Here is a 16,496-nt window from a genome sequence, read left to right on the forward strand (position 1 = left end):
GTTAAGAATTTTACAGCATGAATTGATGTTAATTTTTATCAAACAATTTTTCTGAATTTATGACGTTAAATTGTAATCAAATAATCTTATTCTGTATTAGTTGAGAAATCACATGAGTTTTCACTCAATCTGTTAATGTCAAGTTTTATATTGATCTAATGTTCCTAATGTTAAACCAAACTTGCAATCCTGGGCAAGGACTTTCCTCATAGTGTATGTCCTCTTGATATATTGTTGAATTCATTTTGCTAATTTTACTTATGATTTTGTCCTTGATATCCATCACAGATTGGTCTGTAATTTAATTCTTCCTACTTCTCTTGTCAGATTTTGATGTCGATGTCACATTATCTACATTAAACGACGTGCAGAGCATATCTCCTTTTTCTGTTCTCCACAACAATCTCCACAAGCATGAAAAAACTGTGCCCTAGAATGTTTATTAGAGTTTACCAGAGAACTACTGGGCTTAGAAGATTTTTTATTATTGGTCCCATTTATTTAAAAGTCATAGGACTATTCAAGCTTCCTATATCTTCTTGTGTTGATTTTCATATAGTTTATGAGGAATTAGACAAACTGTCACAACTTTTTGAATTTATTACCATAAAATATTTTGTCATACTCTCTTAAACTAACATTTCACAAAGACATATAGGTGGATTTTTGGTATCTAGACCCACCACAAACCATTATATACTGATGTGATACCCAACTGTTATGTGTTGGCACCTAGAAGTCAATGTGGGATGGCAGCCACCCCTATTTGGCATCAAGACTCTCTTAACAAGAGGAAAATAATTTAATTTCTTAGATTTCTCTATGTACCAGGTAAGGAGGCAAAGTACGCACTCACCATTAGAAAACGCTATGAAATCAATACTGCTCTCTCTACCAGTCAGAGGCTGCTCCTCACAGCAAAGCACGCTGATGTGGCAGAAGTGACTTCCTTTCCATTCCTAACTTCACAAACGTAACTCCAAGGGGAATTCTGACACTGAACATCCAAATTGAAGACAAGGGCAAAATGATATTCACTTTGACAGAATGACCCTACATATCACCTCTCTCCTCCATTTGCACGGACATTACAACAAAACATGTATCTACATCTCGTTACACAGAGGAACAGAAGGAAGACACCTCAGATTTGATAATCCAATGTTCACTCTTGACATAGATTCAAGTATGATGGTGTAGCCAAAATTCCACTAACCCAGGGTCCGTGAAACTGGAATATCTCCTGCTGATAAGAGCTGGCATGAGGTGCTAGTGAGGGCACGTGGAGTCGTCAGAACAAACAATGCGAGGAAGTTACACATCCCAGGTGAGAGACAACTGGTCTACCTCGGACCCAAGCTCCAGGTAGAGCCAGAGCCTGGGACACCAGGACCGACAGGAAGGTTCCAGGCAGGTGATAGAGCATTACTGCATGGAGCTGCCCCTCCAGGTTTGCAGGAACGGCCCTCTCCTTTCCATGTACCCTTCCAGCCCAGCATCTCTCAGCCCAAAATGGGTATGATGGAAGATGAAAGGATGGGAGACATTAAGAGAACACGTCTAATGCAAAGAACACCAGGATCGTCTAGGCTGTGAGCAAGGCCCATCATCACCTCCAAGTAGGCTAACCAAGTACCTCCAAGAACTGACCTGTGACATCCAGGCGGAAGGAGACCTTCTGGCCCCCGGCCTCACAGCTGTACTCCCCAGCATCCGCCTTCCCCGCCTGCTGCACCACCAGCCGCCGGGTGCAGCCCTTGGCCTCCACGTGCACTTTCGAGCTCACACTCAGCTTCTTCCCGTCCTTGAACCACGTCACCTCTGTCTGGGCCTGGGCCACCTCGCAGCTCAGAGTGGCACTGGTCCCCGCCTCAGCCTGCACATCCCTGTGGGCCGGCTGCTCCTTGGCAAACACCACCGAGGGCTCTGGGGACACAGAGGGATACGGGGTCAGAGACACCATCTAAAACATATGGTTAAATGTTCAAAGTACCGTTTATGAAAAGACCATCCTTTCTTCACACCTTGCACAGGAGCCACAGTAGAAACAAAGGAGGGCAGGGAACCAGCAGCAGGATCATTCACCCAGGAGTCTGCCTCTGGGCCCGTCCCGTCCCCTTATCTGACAACTCTCCCTGCATCGAGCCCTGCCGTCTTCGTCACTGGAGCTGTAAGTCTGGAGATCTGCAACCCCAATGCCCACACTGGCTCTCTTCAAGGGCACACTGTCCATCTGCACACGGCCTTTGCAGTCTACTAGTCAATTATCAACCCCACCCCACCCCATCCCGCCAAATAAGCACTTGTGTGGACTGGCTTGTTAGTGAACATCTTAGTTTCCCCCATGGATTTCTATCCATTTATTTCACTCTTCTTTAGCGTCTTTTGAAAACATCTAACCATCCCCTCCCACACAGTGTCTAAACATCTCTTATTAGACTTGGAAGAAAACCACGATACGTCTGATGTTATTCCAAATCTTTTAAATTTTCATTTTCTAACTGTTTTTTGCTAGTATACAGATAGTATATATATATATATATATATATACACACACTATATATATATTTCTCTATATTGATTTTGAATGTGGTAATGTCTCTCAACACTCTCACTAAATCTACCAATTTCTCTTTTGGATAAATCACATCTGCTGTGAATTCTACTTCTGTTTTTTCAAACTTTCATTTTATTTTCCTCCCCTTTATTTGTGCTGTGCAGTGTGGGATGGAAGTGGTGACATGGCTTTCCTGTCCTGTTCCCCAGCTCAAAGGCAAATGCTTCACGGTTTCACTTTGTGAAGTGAGCACGACTTTTCTGCAATCCATTTATAAAATTCAGGGGAATCATTTTACTTATACTTTGTTAGGATTTTATAGCATGAATTGATGCTAGATTTTATCTGACATTTCTTCTGGATTTATGATGTAAAATTGTTATCAAAGACTTGATTCTGCATGTATTGAGGTAATCACCTTGATTTTCTTCCATCTGTTAATGTCAAGCTTTACGTTGATTTGCTAATGTTTCTAATGTTGAACCAGCCTTGATTCCTGGTGCATTCTGAATTTTATTAGGCTGTAGGATTCTTTCCATATACTGCTGAATTCAGTTTGCTAATTGTTTTTTTTACCATATTGGCCTTGAAATCCATAATGGATTTACTTATAATATGAATTCGTCCTACTGGCCTGTCATATTTCAATATCAAAATTATGCTACCACATAAAATGAGTTAAAAAGTTGATCTCCTTTTTCTATTCTCTAGAAGATTCTCCATGGACAAGGGATAATTAATTTCTAAGTTACCGGAAGACTCTACCGGTAAAGTGTGGGGCTTAGAATTTGTTCTATGAGAAGATTTTTTTCCCACTGGTTCTATTTCTCCAACAGGACTGTTTGAGCTGTCTGTTTCTTCTTAGGTCAGTTTTTATTTAGTTTTCTAGAAATAGGACAATGTCTCAAACTTTTCCTATTTTCTTGCACAGAATACTGTCAGATTCTCCTCAACAGCATGTCAAACATACACAGCAGGATTCTTGGTATCCATGCACACCTACAACATTGCACACTGACACAACAACAAACAGTTACGGGTGGCAACCAGGAGTCCATGTGAGACCTCAGCCGACCCTCATGTGAGTTAAACCCTCCTAAGAAAGGGGAAAACAGCAAGTTCACAGACTTCTCTGTGAACCAGCCAGGAGGGCACAAACCCACCCTCACCATTAGGAAACACTATGAAATCAACACGGCTCTACCAGGCGGGGCCTGCCACCTCAGGAAGGCCTCAGAAACAGAGTGCCCATGTGCCACAGCTGCCTATTTCTCCCCACTTCTAAGTTTACACATCAAACCCCAAGAGAAATTCTGACTTGGGATATTCTAACTGAAGACAAAGGAAAACAAGATTTGCTCTGAAACGAAACTCCAGTCTCATACGTGTGCATCACGGATGCCCAGCTCCCGATTCTCTGCTCTCCACTGGTTTTGCACAGACACTGCAGTGAAACATCTGTCTGTGTTCTGCCATATATGGTGCAGAAAGAGCTTCTCCAGCCATGTGCAAGGAGGGAGAGTGCACTGGAACCCCCAAAACTTTGGGAACCCAAGTTCAGTCTTGAGATAAATCCCAGTATGACTGGTGCCTGAAATTTGCTATTATCCTGGCTGAATGAAATGCAAACATCTCTTGATAGTGAGAACCCTCATCTGGGGCAGGTGAAGGCAAATGGGAACCAGGAGAACGTCCTCAGGTGAGGGACATCTGCTCTACCTCAGCCCAATGCACCAGACACAGCCAGAGTCCTGGACACCAAGGACCAACGGTGGGTCCTGAGGAGGTTCTGGGAACAGTGAGAGATGTGGAATTGCAACGTGGAAACACCATTAAGATGGAGAAGAAGGGCCTCTCCCTGCTGTACACACCCCTGCCGTCCAAGATCCCTGGGCTCAGCCATGAGTGTGAAAATGGGAGGGGGACTGGGATACGTGAAGAGATGAGGTTTAATGGACAGAGGACCACAGTGGTCCGGGCTGTAAGCCAGTCCTTCATCACCTCCACACAAGGCGAGTTCCCCCCCCTTCCTCAAGAACTGACCTGTGACGCCCAGGCGGAAGGAGACCTTCTGGCCCCCGGCCTCACAGCTGTACTCCCCGGCGTCCGCCTTCCCCGCCTCCTGCACCACCAGCCGCCGGGTGCAGCCCTTGGCCTCCACGTGCACTTTCTTGCTCGCACTCAGCTTCTTCCCGTCCTTGAACCACGTCACCTCCGTCTGGGCCTGGGCCACCTCACAGCTCAGTGTGGCGCTGGCCCCCGCCTCAGCCTGCACCTCCTTGAGGGCCGGCTGCTCCTTGGCAAACACCACCGTGGGCTCTGGGGACAGAGAGGGACACGGGGTCAGAGACACCACCTAAGTCAGGAAGGCAGCACTGGGGAAAGAAGGCCTGGATGGGGGAGGCAGAGGGCTAGAAACTTCTCCAGGCTCTGCACCAGCTGAGTGGCCTGGGGAAGCCCCACTGCCCTCTCAGCAACAAACGACAATTTATCTGCGCATCCCAGCATGGCTCCATGAGGCTGTTCCAGGTGGGGAGGCTGTGAAAGACCTCTGTACTGGTGTGATCTGGGGTAGTGAGGCAGGCACAGCCCAACCTCCTAGGGGACGCAGGGTCTTCTCCACGCGGCTGTGCAGCAAGCGTTCTCACCGCAGTGGGGGTAAGGTCCTGCAGCTCCACCCTCTCACCTCCCTCAGTGTCTCAGCTGATGGCAGCCTGGTGGGGGTGAAGCTGGACATCCCAGCGCTGCCCCTTCGGGTCCCGATGACACACAAAGGGGAGCACCTTTTCTGACGTTTTGGTCATTGGTGTTCATTCTTCTTTGGCGTCACTACTCAAAGCTTTTGCCCGACTTTCAGTAGCCCTGTCTGTCATTCATCCATTCATGTTTAGGGTCTTTTAGATCTTTAAATGCTGGAGCATTCACAGTTAGCTCTGTTCAAAATATCTTCCTTTGCTGGTGGCTTGTCTTTCTCTCCCTGACACTATCTTCCGATGAATCAAAGTTTCCGCTTTAATGGACTCAAATCTGTCGGACCTGTTTCCCTGTGGTTACTGCACTTACGTTCTGTTTGAGAAACCATTCCTTCCCCTGAGGTGGCTAAACGCTTCTGTGTTATCATCTCAGAGTTTCACGGTGTGCCCTTCTTCTCTGAAGTCGGTACCCAAAGGAGCTGGTCGATCTTTTTTCTATGTGGTTAAATGGTCGTGCAGCATTTATTAAAACCATGCTGTTTCCAGGCCTTGCACGCTTCCACAGTGAAAGAGAGGAGGAGAGGAGTGTGGGGCCACTCCTGCACAGGGCTGTGAGGTCGCTGCCTGGTCCTCCAGCGGGGTATCAACTTGCGAGTCGAGACACCGCGGTCTTCACCACTGTGTTTAGGGCAGTCCTGGCACCAGGCCAGCAAACGCTCACACTTTGCTCTCTTCTCCAGTATGGTGGCTACACAAGGCCTCTGCGATCTGCTCGTCAATTTTCAACCCCACTCCATCCCACCAAACGAACGTTGCTCACATTCCGATTGTTATTCAACATCTTAGATTCTTCCATGCATTTCCATCCATCTACTTAGATCTTCTTGTCTGTCTCTCAAAAATGTTCAGTAATCCCCCACCAAGCCTCTAAGCACCTTTTATTCGACTCAGAATTAGAAAAAGTCTCTTCTGATGCTGTTTACCTCTTTTAAATTTTCATTTTCCAAGTGTTTGTTGCAAGTATATAGACAGAGAAGTGTTTTCTGCATACTGATTTTTTTACTGAGTGATTTTTTCAACTATCGTTCTAAGTCTAATAATTTATATTTTGTATAAATCACATGATCTGTGAATTCCACTTTTGTTTTTTCACACCTTTATCTGTTTTTCTTTATTTTCCTCCTCACTGTGCTGTGCCCTGTGGCAAGGGGTGCCGACAGCCGCCTCCTCTGGTTCCCTATTGCAAAGGCCAAGCTTTCAAGATTTCTCTTTCCGTGATTAGCTGGTTTTTCTGCAGTATGATTTATCAAATTAAGGAAGAATCGTCTTATTTATAATTCGTTAAGAATTTTCTGACATGAATTAGTGATAACTTTACCAAACATTTCTTTTGGATTTGATGTTAAATTGTATCAAATGCTTCATTCTGCATCTGTTGAGGTAATCACTTCATTTTTTGTTTCAATCTGTTAATGTCGTGCATTATATTGATTTACTAATGTTTCTAAGATTTCAACAACTTCCATCAGAGTGAATTATCCGCTTCATTTATTACAAAATTGATTTTGATAATATTTTGTTTAAGTTTTTGGCCTGATGTCCATCGTAGATTGGCCTGTAATTGTAATTCCTACTTTCCTTGTCAGACTTTGGTTACTGAAGTCATGATGTCTACGTAAAACAAATCAGAGACTGTATCTGGTTTTTCTATTCTCTAGAAGAATCTCCAAGAACACATAATAATTTCTTTCCATAATATTTTGTATAATTACCAGACAAGCCACTAGGCTTAGATCTTTCTCTACGAGATTACTTACTGAGGTTCCATTTATTTTAAAGGTTATAGACTGTTGGGGTTGTCTAATTCTTCTTATGCCACTTTTTACATATTTTTCTAAGAATTTGGTCAACTTATCAAACCTTTTCGTATTTATTACCATAAAACAATTTGTCATATTCTCCTAAATTAACATTGAAAAAAGATACACAGTGGGTTTTTTGGTGTCTAAACACACCCACAAACCACTACACACAGACACAGTTCCACACCGTTATGTGTTGACTAGAAGTCAACACGGGACTGATGCCCATCTTTATTTGGTGTGAAGTTTCTTAACAAAAGGAAAATAAATTTAGTCCTCAGATGTCTCTGTGAACCAGCCAGGGAGGCACAGACACACTCCCATCATCAGGAAATGCGGGAAACCAGCACTGCCTCGCCGGTCAGGCTGCTTCTTTAGGAACTCGTCTCTAACAACGCCTGCCGCTGTGAGATGAGCCACTTATTCTTCTCATTGCTAAATCTGTAAATCACACTCCAAGGGGAATTCTGACACAGAATGTTCCTTTTTTTCTTTTTCAAGATTGGCCTTGAGCTAACATCTGTTGCCAGTCTTTTTTCTTCTTCTTCTTCTTCTTTTTCCCAAAGCCCCCCAGGACGCAGTACAGTTGTATATTCCAGTTGTAGGTCCTTCTGGCTCTTCTACGTGGGATGCCACCTCAGCATCGTTTGATGAGTGGTGCGAGGTCTGCGCCCAGGATCCGAACCAGGGAAACCCCAAGCCGCCGAAGTGGAGAACACAAACTCAACCACTCGGCCACAGGGCTGGCCCCCTGACACAGAATGTTCTAACAGGAGAGAAACAAGATTCCCTTTACAAGGAGACTCCACACCTCATGCATGCATGTCTCAGATGCACATCCATCAATCCTCTGGTTTTTGTTTACTTCGCACAGACACTACAAGAAAACATGGACGTAGGTTTTGTTATATGTAGGTGCACAGATAACTTGTTTATCCAAGGAGGGAAGAGTGTCTGCAACACCTAAAACTTTGATAACCCAGAGTTCACTCGAGATAAATCCAAGTACAATTCAGCAGCAGAAATTTCCCCTTATCTTGGTTTAATGAAATGCAAACCTCCTTGCCTAGTGTGAAGCCGCATGTGTTGCTGGGTAAGGGCACCTGGGAGCTGCCAGGACTCCCAAGATGAGGAAGTTCATATACCCACCGGTGAGAGACGCCTGGTCTACATCAGACTCCAAGTGCAAAGCAGAGGCAGAGTTTCAGACACCAGGGAGCACCTGGAAGTTTCCCAGCAGATGCTGGGAATTTATGACTATGTATTACTTGTGGAAATACCACCCTCCCTTCTGTTCACACCCTTCCCGTCCCACCTCCCTTGGTCCAGCCATGGGTATGACATGAGAACTGGGAGGATGGAAGGGTAGAAGAGATGAGGTCCAGTGGAAAGAGCATCAGGGTGATCTGGGCTGTAAGCCAGTCCTTCATCACCTCCAAGCAAGGTGAGTTCATGCCCCCATCCCCAAGAACTGACCTGTGACACCCAGGCGGAAGGAGACCTTCTGGCCCCCGGCCTCGCAGCTGTACTCCCCTGCGTCCGCCTTCCCCGCCTGCTGCACCACCAGCCGCCGGGTGCAGCCCTTGGCCTCCACGTGCACTTTCTTGCTCGCACTCAGCTTCTTCCCGTTCTTGAACCACGTCACCTCTGTCTGGGCCTGGGCCACCTCACAGCTCAGTGTGGCGCTGGCCCCCGCCTCAGCCTGCACATCCCTGTGGGCCGGCTGCTCCTTGGCAAACACCACCGTGGGCTCTGGGGACAGAGAAGGACACGGGGTATGAGACACAAAACTGGTACCAGTCTAGGTCACAGGGAGTGAAGCTTCAGAGTTCAGTGAATCTTCTCCTGGAGCCAGTGACACGATGTGGCTGGTGGGGTGTGAGAGTTGTGTTCACAACACCCTGTCTCCTGTGACAGGGACTCAGTGTACACCTGAGGCATGTCCTGACTCCAGCGCAATTCCTAAGGCGGGAGGAAGGTGGCCACAGGTACACCAGCACTTGTCATTGCCAGTTCACTGTCCTTCCCATGTGACAGTCACCTCTGTGGACAGCTTGGGTTGTTCACTCTTATATGCCCAGAGCCTGGCACACAGTATGCACTCCACAAATTAGTCTCCATTTTTCTGGGTGTAACTCGCATGGAAAGTGCACTCACTTATTTGGACAGTTCAGTGAGGTGGACCTGCTCCCATGCAACCACAACATCAACAAACAGAGCATTTCCAGCTCCTCACGCACTGCTGACCACCCCCAAAATAACCACTCTTCTGACCTCTATCGCCATCAGTCACTTTTGCCTGTTCTTTGATTTCACACAGGTGGAATCACACACCACGTGCTCCTGAGTCTGTTTCCCTTCACTCAGCACAGCATCTGTGAGACCCACCCATGTGGCCGCATCTGGCAGCAGCTTGCTCTGCATCTTGACAGACAGGATCCCATTGTGTGAACACCACGGTTCACTTTCCCTTTTCCTCTCGTGATTCACTTAGGTTGTTTCTAACTTGGGGAGACGACAAGCGGAGCTTCTGTGAACATTCTTGTACATATCTTTGGAGCATGTGGAGCTGTTGGCATGCAGTAGGCCCACATTTGGCTTTAGCAGATATTTCCAAAGAGTTTTGCAAAATGGTTGCACCAACTCACTCTCCCAGCAGCAGCGTGTGGGAGCTCCAGTTTCCCATCCTCACCAACATCCATTTGTAATAATCGTATGTGTTCCATTAAACTCAAACAAATACATACAGGATCTCAGAGGTTCCATGCTGTAGAGGCCTTAATTCACTCATTCACTCATTCATTCATTCAATCATTGACACACCAATGCCAAAGGAGGGCCCAATTCATGCTAGCACTATGGCGGTAAGCTGGGAATGCAACAGTGAGCTGCACTGTCTCTGTTCTCACAGACCTTACCTTCTAATGGGGAGCGACAGACAGATGAACACATACACCACGACAACAGTGCTGTAACGCTATGGTGGGTGCTGCGATGAAATGAAATAGGTGACAAGCTAGAGGAAAGGGGCTGTTTGGCAACTTAGACTCAGTGGTCAGAGCAGCCCTCACTAAGGATCGATGTTTAGGCAGAGTGCTAAATGACAAAGGGAGGCAGCTTTGAAGAAAGCCAAGGGGAGACATTCTAATGGAGATGAGAGCTGGGGCCAGGGCTCTCCAGCAGGGATGGGTGTAAAGTGAGCAAGGAAGGTAAACGGGAACTGCTCAGAGACGTGGGGTCACACGGGGCACCGGCTCCCCCTCAGGGCACTGCTGCTTCTGGGGGTAGCATGGCAATGAAAACCTGGGCACAGGGCTGCCACCAAGAAATAGGAAAACTAGTAATGCTGTGGACACCTGTGGACAGATGAAACTGGACATTGAAGAGCCAAGTCTCTAGTCAAAAGGAACCATGTAGAATTCAGGCCCCACTCAACCACATTCCCCTCAAGACGTCTGATGAGTTCCGAAGCTGCGTGGGGCAGGGGACTAAGAAGCCAAGAAGAAAACCTCTGAAAACTAGAGCAGACTTTCCACCATCTTGCATTACCAGAGAGACAAAACCTAGAGCTGCACGTCTGCCGGCGGAGGACCCATCCACACCCCAAGTCTTTGCAGGAATCCCTGGATGACTTTGGCCAGGAATGGAGGCAAAACAGGGATAGACGACCCTGATCAAAATTGCAATGCAGCCTCAAGTCAGCAGGGCCCTGGAATGGACTGAGGTTCTTAGTCATCGTCTCCCTGCCTAGCAAAAGAAAGACTGATCCTCTTTCTGAAGTAAGATAACATCAGCCACATTCAACGTGTTCCCACACAATGTCTAACAGTCAATCAAAACTTCCCTGGCATGCCAAGGAGAGGAGTAAATAGAAAACAAACAAACAAAAACCCCAAAACAAAAAAAGGCAATATCAGTTATTATGGTTGATACTAGATGATCCAATTATTCTGGTTATCAGACTATGATTAATATTTTTTTAAAATAAGAAAGAAAATACATCAAATATGAAAAATTTACCACAGTCTAGAATCTATAAGAAATTAATCAAATTAAAATTATATAACTTGAAACTACAATAACTGGAAGTAAACACAGGATAGATGAGTTTGACAGCACATTAGACATAACAGAACAGAAGATAAGTGAATTGGAAGACAGGTCAAAAGAAAATATCCAGACTAAAGCAGAGAGAGAAAAAGAATTAAGAGGCAGAGAAAAAGAGATGCATATGAGGCAGGTGGGGAAACATATTCTATGGTTGGTAAAGACAGAAACCCACAGACTCAACATTCTGTGCAACCCCGACCAGTAGAATACAAAGAAAACCACACCTAGGTTCATAAAGTAAAGCTGATGAAAATCAAACCCAAAACAATTATGCCAAAAGCAACAGGATAAATAAACCCAAAAGATGACTCTTGAAGGAATAAGAGATCTGATCATTGATGTTTCAAAAGAAAATACAGAATATGAAGACAATGGAATTGATTCTTTAAAATGAGATAATATATATGAGAGCTTCTAAACTGTAATTTGATACTCAGAGAAAACAACCCTCAAAATTTAAGGCAAAATAGACATGTTTTTAAACAAGCAAAAAAAGCAGAGCATCAGCAGAACTGCTAAAATAAATACCGATGACAGATTTCCTCAAGCAGAAAAACATAAATAATCCCAGAATATTGGACCCAAATCCTGGCGGTGGTTTCTGGCTGTGTGCAGCTGGCCAAGTTACAGAAACTTCCTGAGTCTCACCGTAAAAGGGGAATGACCAGAACAGCTCCTCCTGAGGTTGTTGTGAAGTTCACACGAGTGAAAAGAGAAGAAGCACTGCATGAAATGCAGCCCTCAGCATGTAACTGACACCTGCTAGCTGCTACATGGGAAGCTTTGTGAGAACACAGGACATCAGGTGGCACCTCCACACACCCCTACTCCCTAATAATTAACCTAAGGAACCAAAGAAAGACCTCCAGGGACCCACCTGTGACATCCAGGCGGAAGGAGACCTTCTGGCCCCCGGCCTCACAGCTGTACTCCCCGGCGTCCGCCTTCCCCGCCTCCTGCACCACCAGCCGCCGGGTGCAGCCCTTGGCCTCCACGTGCACTTTCGAGCTCGCACTCAGCTTCTTCCCGTCCTTGAACCACGTCACCTCCGTCTTGGCCTGGGCCACCTCACAGCTCAGTGTGGCGCTGGCCCCCGCCTCGGCCTGCACCTCCCTGTGGGCCAGCTGCTCCTTGGCAAACACCACCGTGGGCTCTGGGGACAGAGAGGGACACGGGGTCAGAGACAACATCTAGGCATATGGCTAAATGTCCAAATTTATGAAATGTCCAAATGTTTATGAAAAGACTTTCCTTTCTTCACACCTTGCACAGGAGCCACAGTAGAAACAAAGGAGGGCAGGGAACCAGCGGCAGGTCCATTCACCCAGGAGTCTGCCTCTGGGCCCCTGTTCCAGCCCCTTACCTGACAACTGTTCCTGCATCGAGACCCTGCCGTCTTCGTGAATGCAGCTGTGGAAGTCTGCAGATCTGCGACCCCAATGCCCACACTGGCTCTCTTCAAGGGCACACTGTCTGTCTGCACACGGCCTTTGCAGTCCACTAGTCAATTATCAACCCCACCCCACCCCATCCCATCCTGCCAAATAAGCACTTGTTCGGATTGGATTGTTAGTGAACATCTTAGTTTCCCCCATGGATGTCTATCCATCTATTTCACTATTCTTTACTGTCTCTTGAAAATAGCTAACCATCCCCTCCCACACAGCATCTAAACATCTCTTATTAGACTTGGAATGAAAACCATGATACCTCTGATGTTATTGCAAATCTTTTAAACTTTCATTTTCCAATCATTTGTTGCTAGTATATAGAGAGAATATATATATATTTCTCTATGTCGATTTTGAATGTGGCAATCTCTTTCAACACTCTCACTAAATCTAACAATTTCTCTTTTGGATAAATCACATCTGCTGTGAATTCTACTTCTGTTTTTTCAAAAGCTTGCACTTTTTATTTTATTTTATTTACTTTCCTCCTCTTTATTTGTGCTGTGCAGTGTGGGGCAGAAGTGGTGACATGGCTTTCCTGTCCTGTTCCCCAGCTCAAGGCAAATCCTTCACCATTTCACTTTGTGAAGTGAGCACAACTTTTCTGCAATCCATTTATCAAATTCAGGAAGAATTCTTTTACTTATACTTTGTTAGCATTTTAAGGCATGAATTGATGCTAGATTTTATCTGACATTTGTTCTGGACTTATGATGTAAAATTGTATCAAAGACTTGATTCTGCATGTATTGAGGTAATTAGACTGATTTTCTTCAATCTGTTAATGTCGAGCTTTACGTTGATTTGCTAATGTTTCTAATGTTGAACCAGCCTTGATTCCTGGTACATTCTGAATTTTATCAGGCTGTAGGATTCTTTTCATATACTGCTGAATTTAGTTTGCTGATTGTTTTTTTTTTTACCATATTGGCCTTGAAATCCATAATGGATTTGCTTATAATATGAATTCTTCCTACTGGCCTGTCATATTTCAATATCAAAGTTACGCTACTGTATAAAATGAGTTAAAAAGTTGATCTCCCTTTTCTATTCTCTAGAAGATTCTCCATGGACAAGGGATAATTAATTTCTAAGTTATTGGAAGACTCTACCAGTAAAGTGCTGGGCTTAGAATTTGTTCTATGAGAAGAATCTTTCCCACTGGTTCTATTTCTCCAACAGGACTGTTTGAGCTGTCTGTTTCTTCTTAGGTCAGTTTTTATTTAGTTTTCTAGAAATAGGACAATGTCTCAAACTTTTCCTATTTTCTTGCACAGAATACTGTCAGATTCTCCTCAATAGCATGTCAAACATACACAGCAGGATTCTTGGTATCCATGCACACCTACAACATTACACACTGACACAACAACAAACAGTTACAGGTGGCACCCAGGAGTCCATGTGAGACCTCAGCTGACCCTCATGTGAGTTAAACCCTCCTAAGAAAGGGGAAAACAGCAAGTTCACAGACTTCTCTGTGAACCAGCCAGGAGGGCACAAACCCACCCTCACCATTAGGAAACGCTATGAAATTAACACGGCTCTACCAGGCGGGGGCTGTCACCTCAGGAAGTCCTCAGAAACAGAGTGCCCATGTGCCACAGCTGCCTATTTCTCCCCACTTCTAAGTTTACACATCAAACCTCAAGAGGAACTCTGACTTGGGATTTTCTAACTGAAGACAAAGGAAAACAAGATTTGCTCTGAAACGAAACTCCAGTCTCCCACGTGTGCATCACGGATGCTCAGCTCCCGATTCTCTGCTCTCCACTGGTTTTGCACAGACACTGCCGTGAAACACGTGTCTGTCTTCTGGCCCATATGGTGCAGAAAGAGCTTCTCCAGCCACGTGCGAGGAGGGAGAGTGCTCCAGAACCCCCAGAACTTTGGGAACCCAAGTTCAGTCTTGAGATAAATCCCAGTATGACTGGTGCCTGAAATTTGCTATTATCCTGGCTGAATGAAATGCAGACATCTCTTGATAGCAAGATCCCTCATCTGGGGCAGGTGAAGGCAAATGGGAACCAGGAGAACGTCCTCAGGTGAGGGACATCTGCTCTACCTCAGCCCAATGCACTAGACACAGCCAGAGTCCTGGATACCAAGGACCAACAGTGGGTCCTGAGGAGGTTCTGGGAAAAGTGAGAGATGCGGAATTGCAATGTGCAAACACCATTAAGATGGAGAAGAAGGGCCTCTCCCTGCTGTACACACCCCTGCCATCCAAGATCCCTGGGCTCAGCCATGAGTGTGAAAATGGGAGGGGGACTGGGATACGTGATGAGATGAGGTTTAATGGACAGAGGACCACAGTGGTCCGGGCTGTAAGCCAGTCCTTCATCACCTCCACACAAGGTGAGTTCACCCCCCTTCCTCAAGAACTGACCTGTGACGCCCAGGTGGAAGGAGACCTTCTGGCCCCCGGCCTCACAGCTGTACTCCCCGGCGTCCGCCTTCCCCGCCTCCTGCACCACCAGCCGCCGGGTGCAGCCCTTGGCCTCCACGTGCACTTTCTTGCTCGCACTCAGCTTCTTCCCGTCCTTGAACCACGTCACCTCCGTCTGGGCCTGGGCCACCTCGCAGCTCAGTGTGGCGCTGGCCCCCGCTTCGGCCTGCACCTCCCTGTGGGTCGGCTGCTCCTTGGCAAACACCACCGTGGGCTCTGGGGACAGAGAGGGACACGGGGTCAGAGACAATCAAATTTCTAGTTCTGAATGAGAGTCCACCCTTGAATCACGACACCATAATGCCTGCCCCGCCCTGTCTTTCTCAACACAGAGAACTCATACTGCTCAGATGCACAAAGCAGGGAGCAGGTCGGTTCTCAGAATCTGCATCCTGCCCCTTCAGTAATTCTCAGGTCTGTCTATGTTACAATTCAGGCTCTGGCATCTGTTTAGCAGCAGTGATTTCATAATTATCTTAAAAAATGGAGGCACAGTTTGAAGCCAGCACTTCAAAGCATAGGTATTGTCAAGGAGATATCCTTATGCAGAGTCACCAAGAATGGGCGATATCCCTGAGTCACAAGAACAGTGATACTTAGGGCTGCTCATGCAGTCTACAACTCCTAGTGCGCCAGTCACCATCCATGTAACCAAATCCCTGGCCTTGAGATCAGGGTTGTTTTTTTATTAACTTACTTCCTTAGCTTCACAGCATATTATTCCATGACCCATTCTGTTACCCTTGACTAGATTTTCTTCTTTATGAAATACACCCATTGGTAATTCTTTCAGAAGGTTTTGTGAACAGTAAATTCTCTCCATCCATTCTCTGAAAATGTCTTTACTTCTCCCTGACTTTTGAATGGTGGTTTAGCTGGATATAGAATCTAGGTTGACGGTCACTGTCCCTCGCTACTTTGGAGATTATGTCATCTTTCCTGTGCTCTTCACTGCTGTCCACAAATCTACAGGAAGGATAACTGTCGCTCCATAAATCTTTTTCTGGTCTCAGGTTGTTTTTAAGATCTCCTCTTGGGTTCTGGCCTTCTGTGGTTCACTACGGTGTGTCTAGCTGTGAATTTATTTTCTTAGCATTTCCCATATTCTTCGTGGGATTTGAAGTTTTGGAATCACGTTTTACCACTCTAAAAATTCTCTACATGAGTTTTTTCATTATTTCATATTCATCATTCTAGCCTCTCCCAGAAATTGTTTTAGACATATGTATGGCCTCCTGCTTCTCTTCTCCATATCCATCAATATCTCTTATTTTTTATCTCCTTGTGATTCATGCTGAGTAATTTCTGCAGATCTATCTTCCAATTCAGAAATTCTCTCTTCAGCTACGTCTAATTTGCTGTTTATCCCTCTAC

General features: G+C 45.7%; 1 protein-coding gene across 20 annotated transcripts in view; it reads right to left on the minus strand.

The window, feature by feature from the left end:
* The window catches only part of OBSCN (obscurin, cytoskeletal calmodulin and titin-interacting RhoGEF), a 153,988-nt gene that overhangs the window by 112,121 nt on the left and 25,371 nt on the right, over nucleotides 1-16,496 (minus strand). For 17 of the 20 annotated variants that reach the window (XR_002799903.2, XM_070233570.1, XM_023618286.2 and 14 more), the window contains exons 10-14: nucleotides 15,063-15,338; nucleotides 12,100-12,375; nucleotides 8,589-8,864; nucleotides 4,601-4,876; nucleotides 1,651-1,926 (exon numbers count right to left, since the gene is read on the minus strand). Coding sequence is in view for 19 of the 20 variants with exons in the window: in XM_070233570.1 (XP_070089671.1) it covers nucleotides 1,651-1,926; nucleotides 4,601-4,876; nucleotides 8,589-8,864; nucleotides 12,100-12,375; nucleotides 15,063-15,338 (1,380 nt within the window). In the remaining variant the exon portion in view is untranslated. The remainder of the gene's footprint in view (nucleotides 1-1,650; nucleotides 1,927-4,600; nucleotides 4,877-8,588; nucleotides 8,865-12,099; nucleotides 12,376-15,062; nucleotides 15,339-16,496) is intronic. The other 3 variants (XM_070233571.1, XM_023618290.2, XM_070233572.1) reach the window with 2 other exon arrangements.

The sequence above is a fragment of the Equus caballus genome, chromosome 14 (assembly GCF_041296265.1).
Source record: "Equus caballus isolate H_3958 breed thoroughbred chromosome 14, TB-T2T, whole genome shotgun sequence".
Lineage (NCBI taxonomy): Eukaryota > Metazoa > Chordata > Mammalia > Perissodactyla > Equidae > Equus > Equus caballus.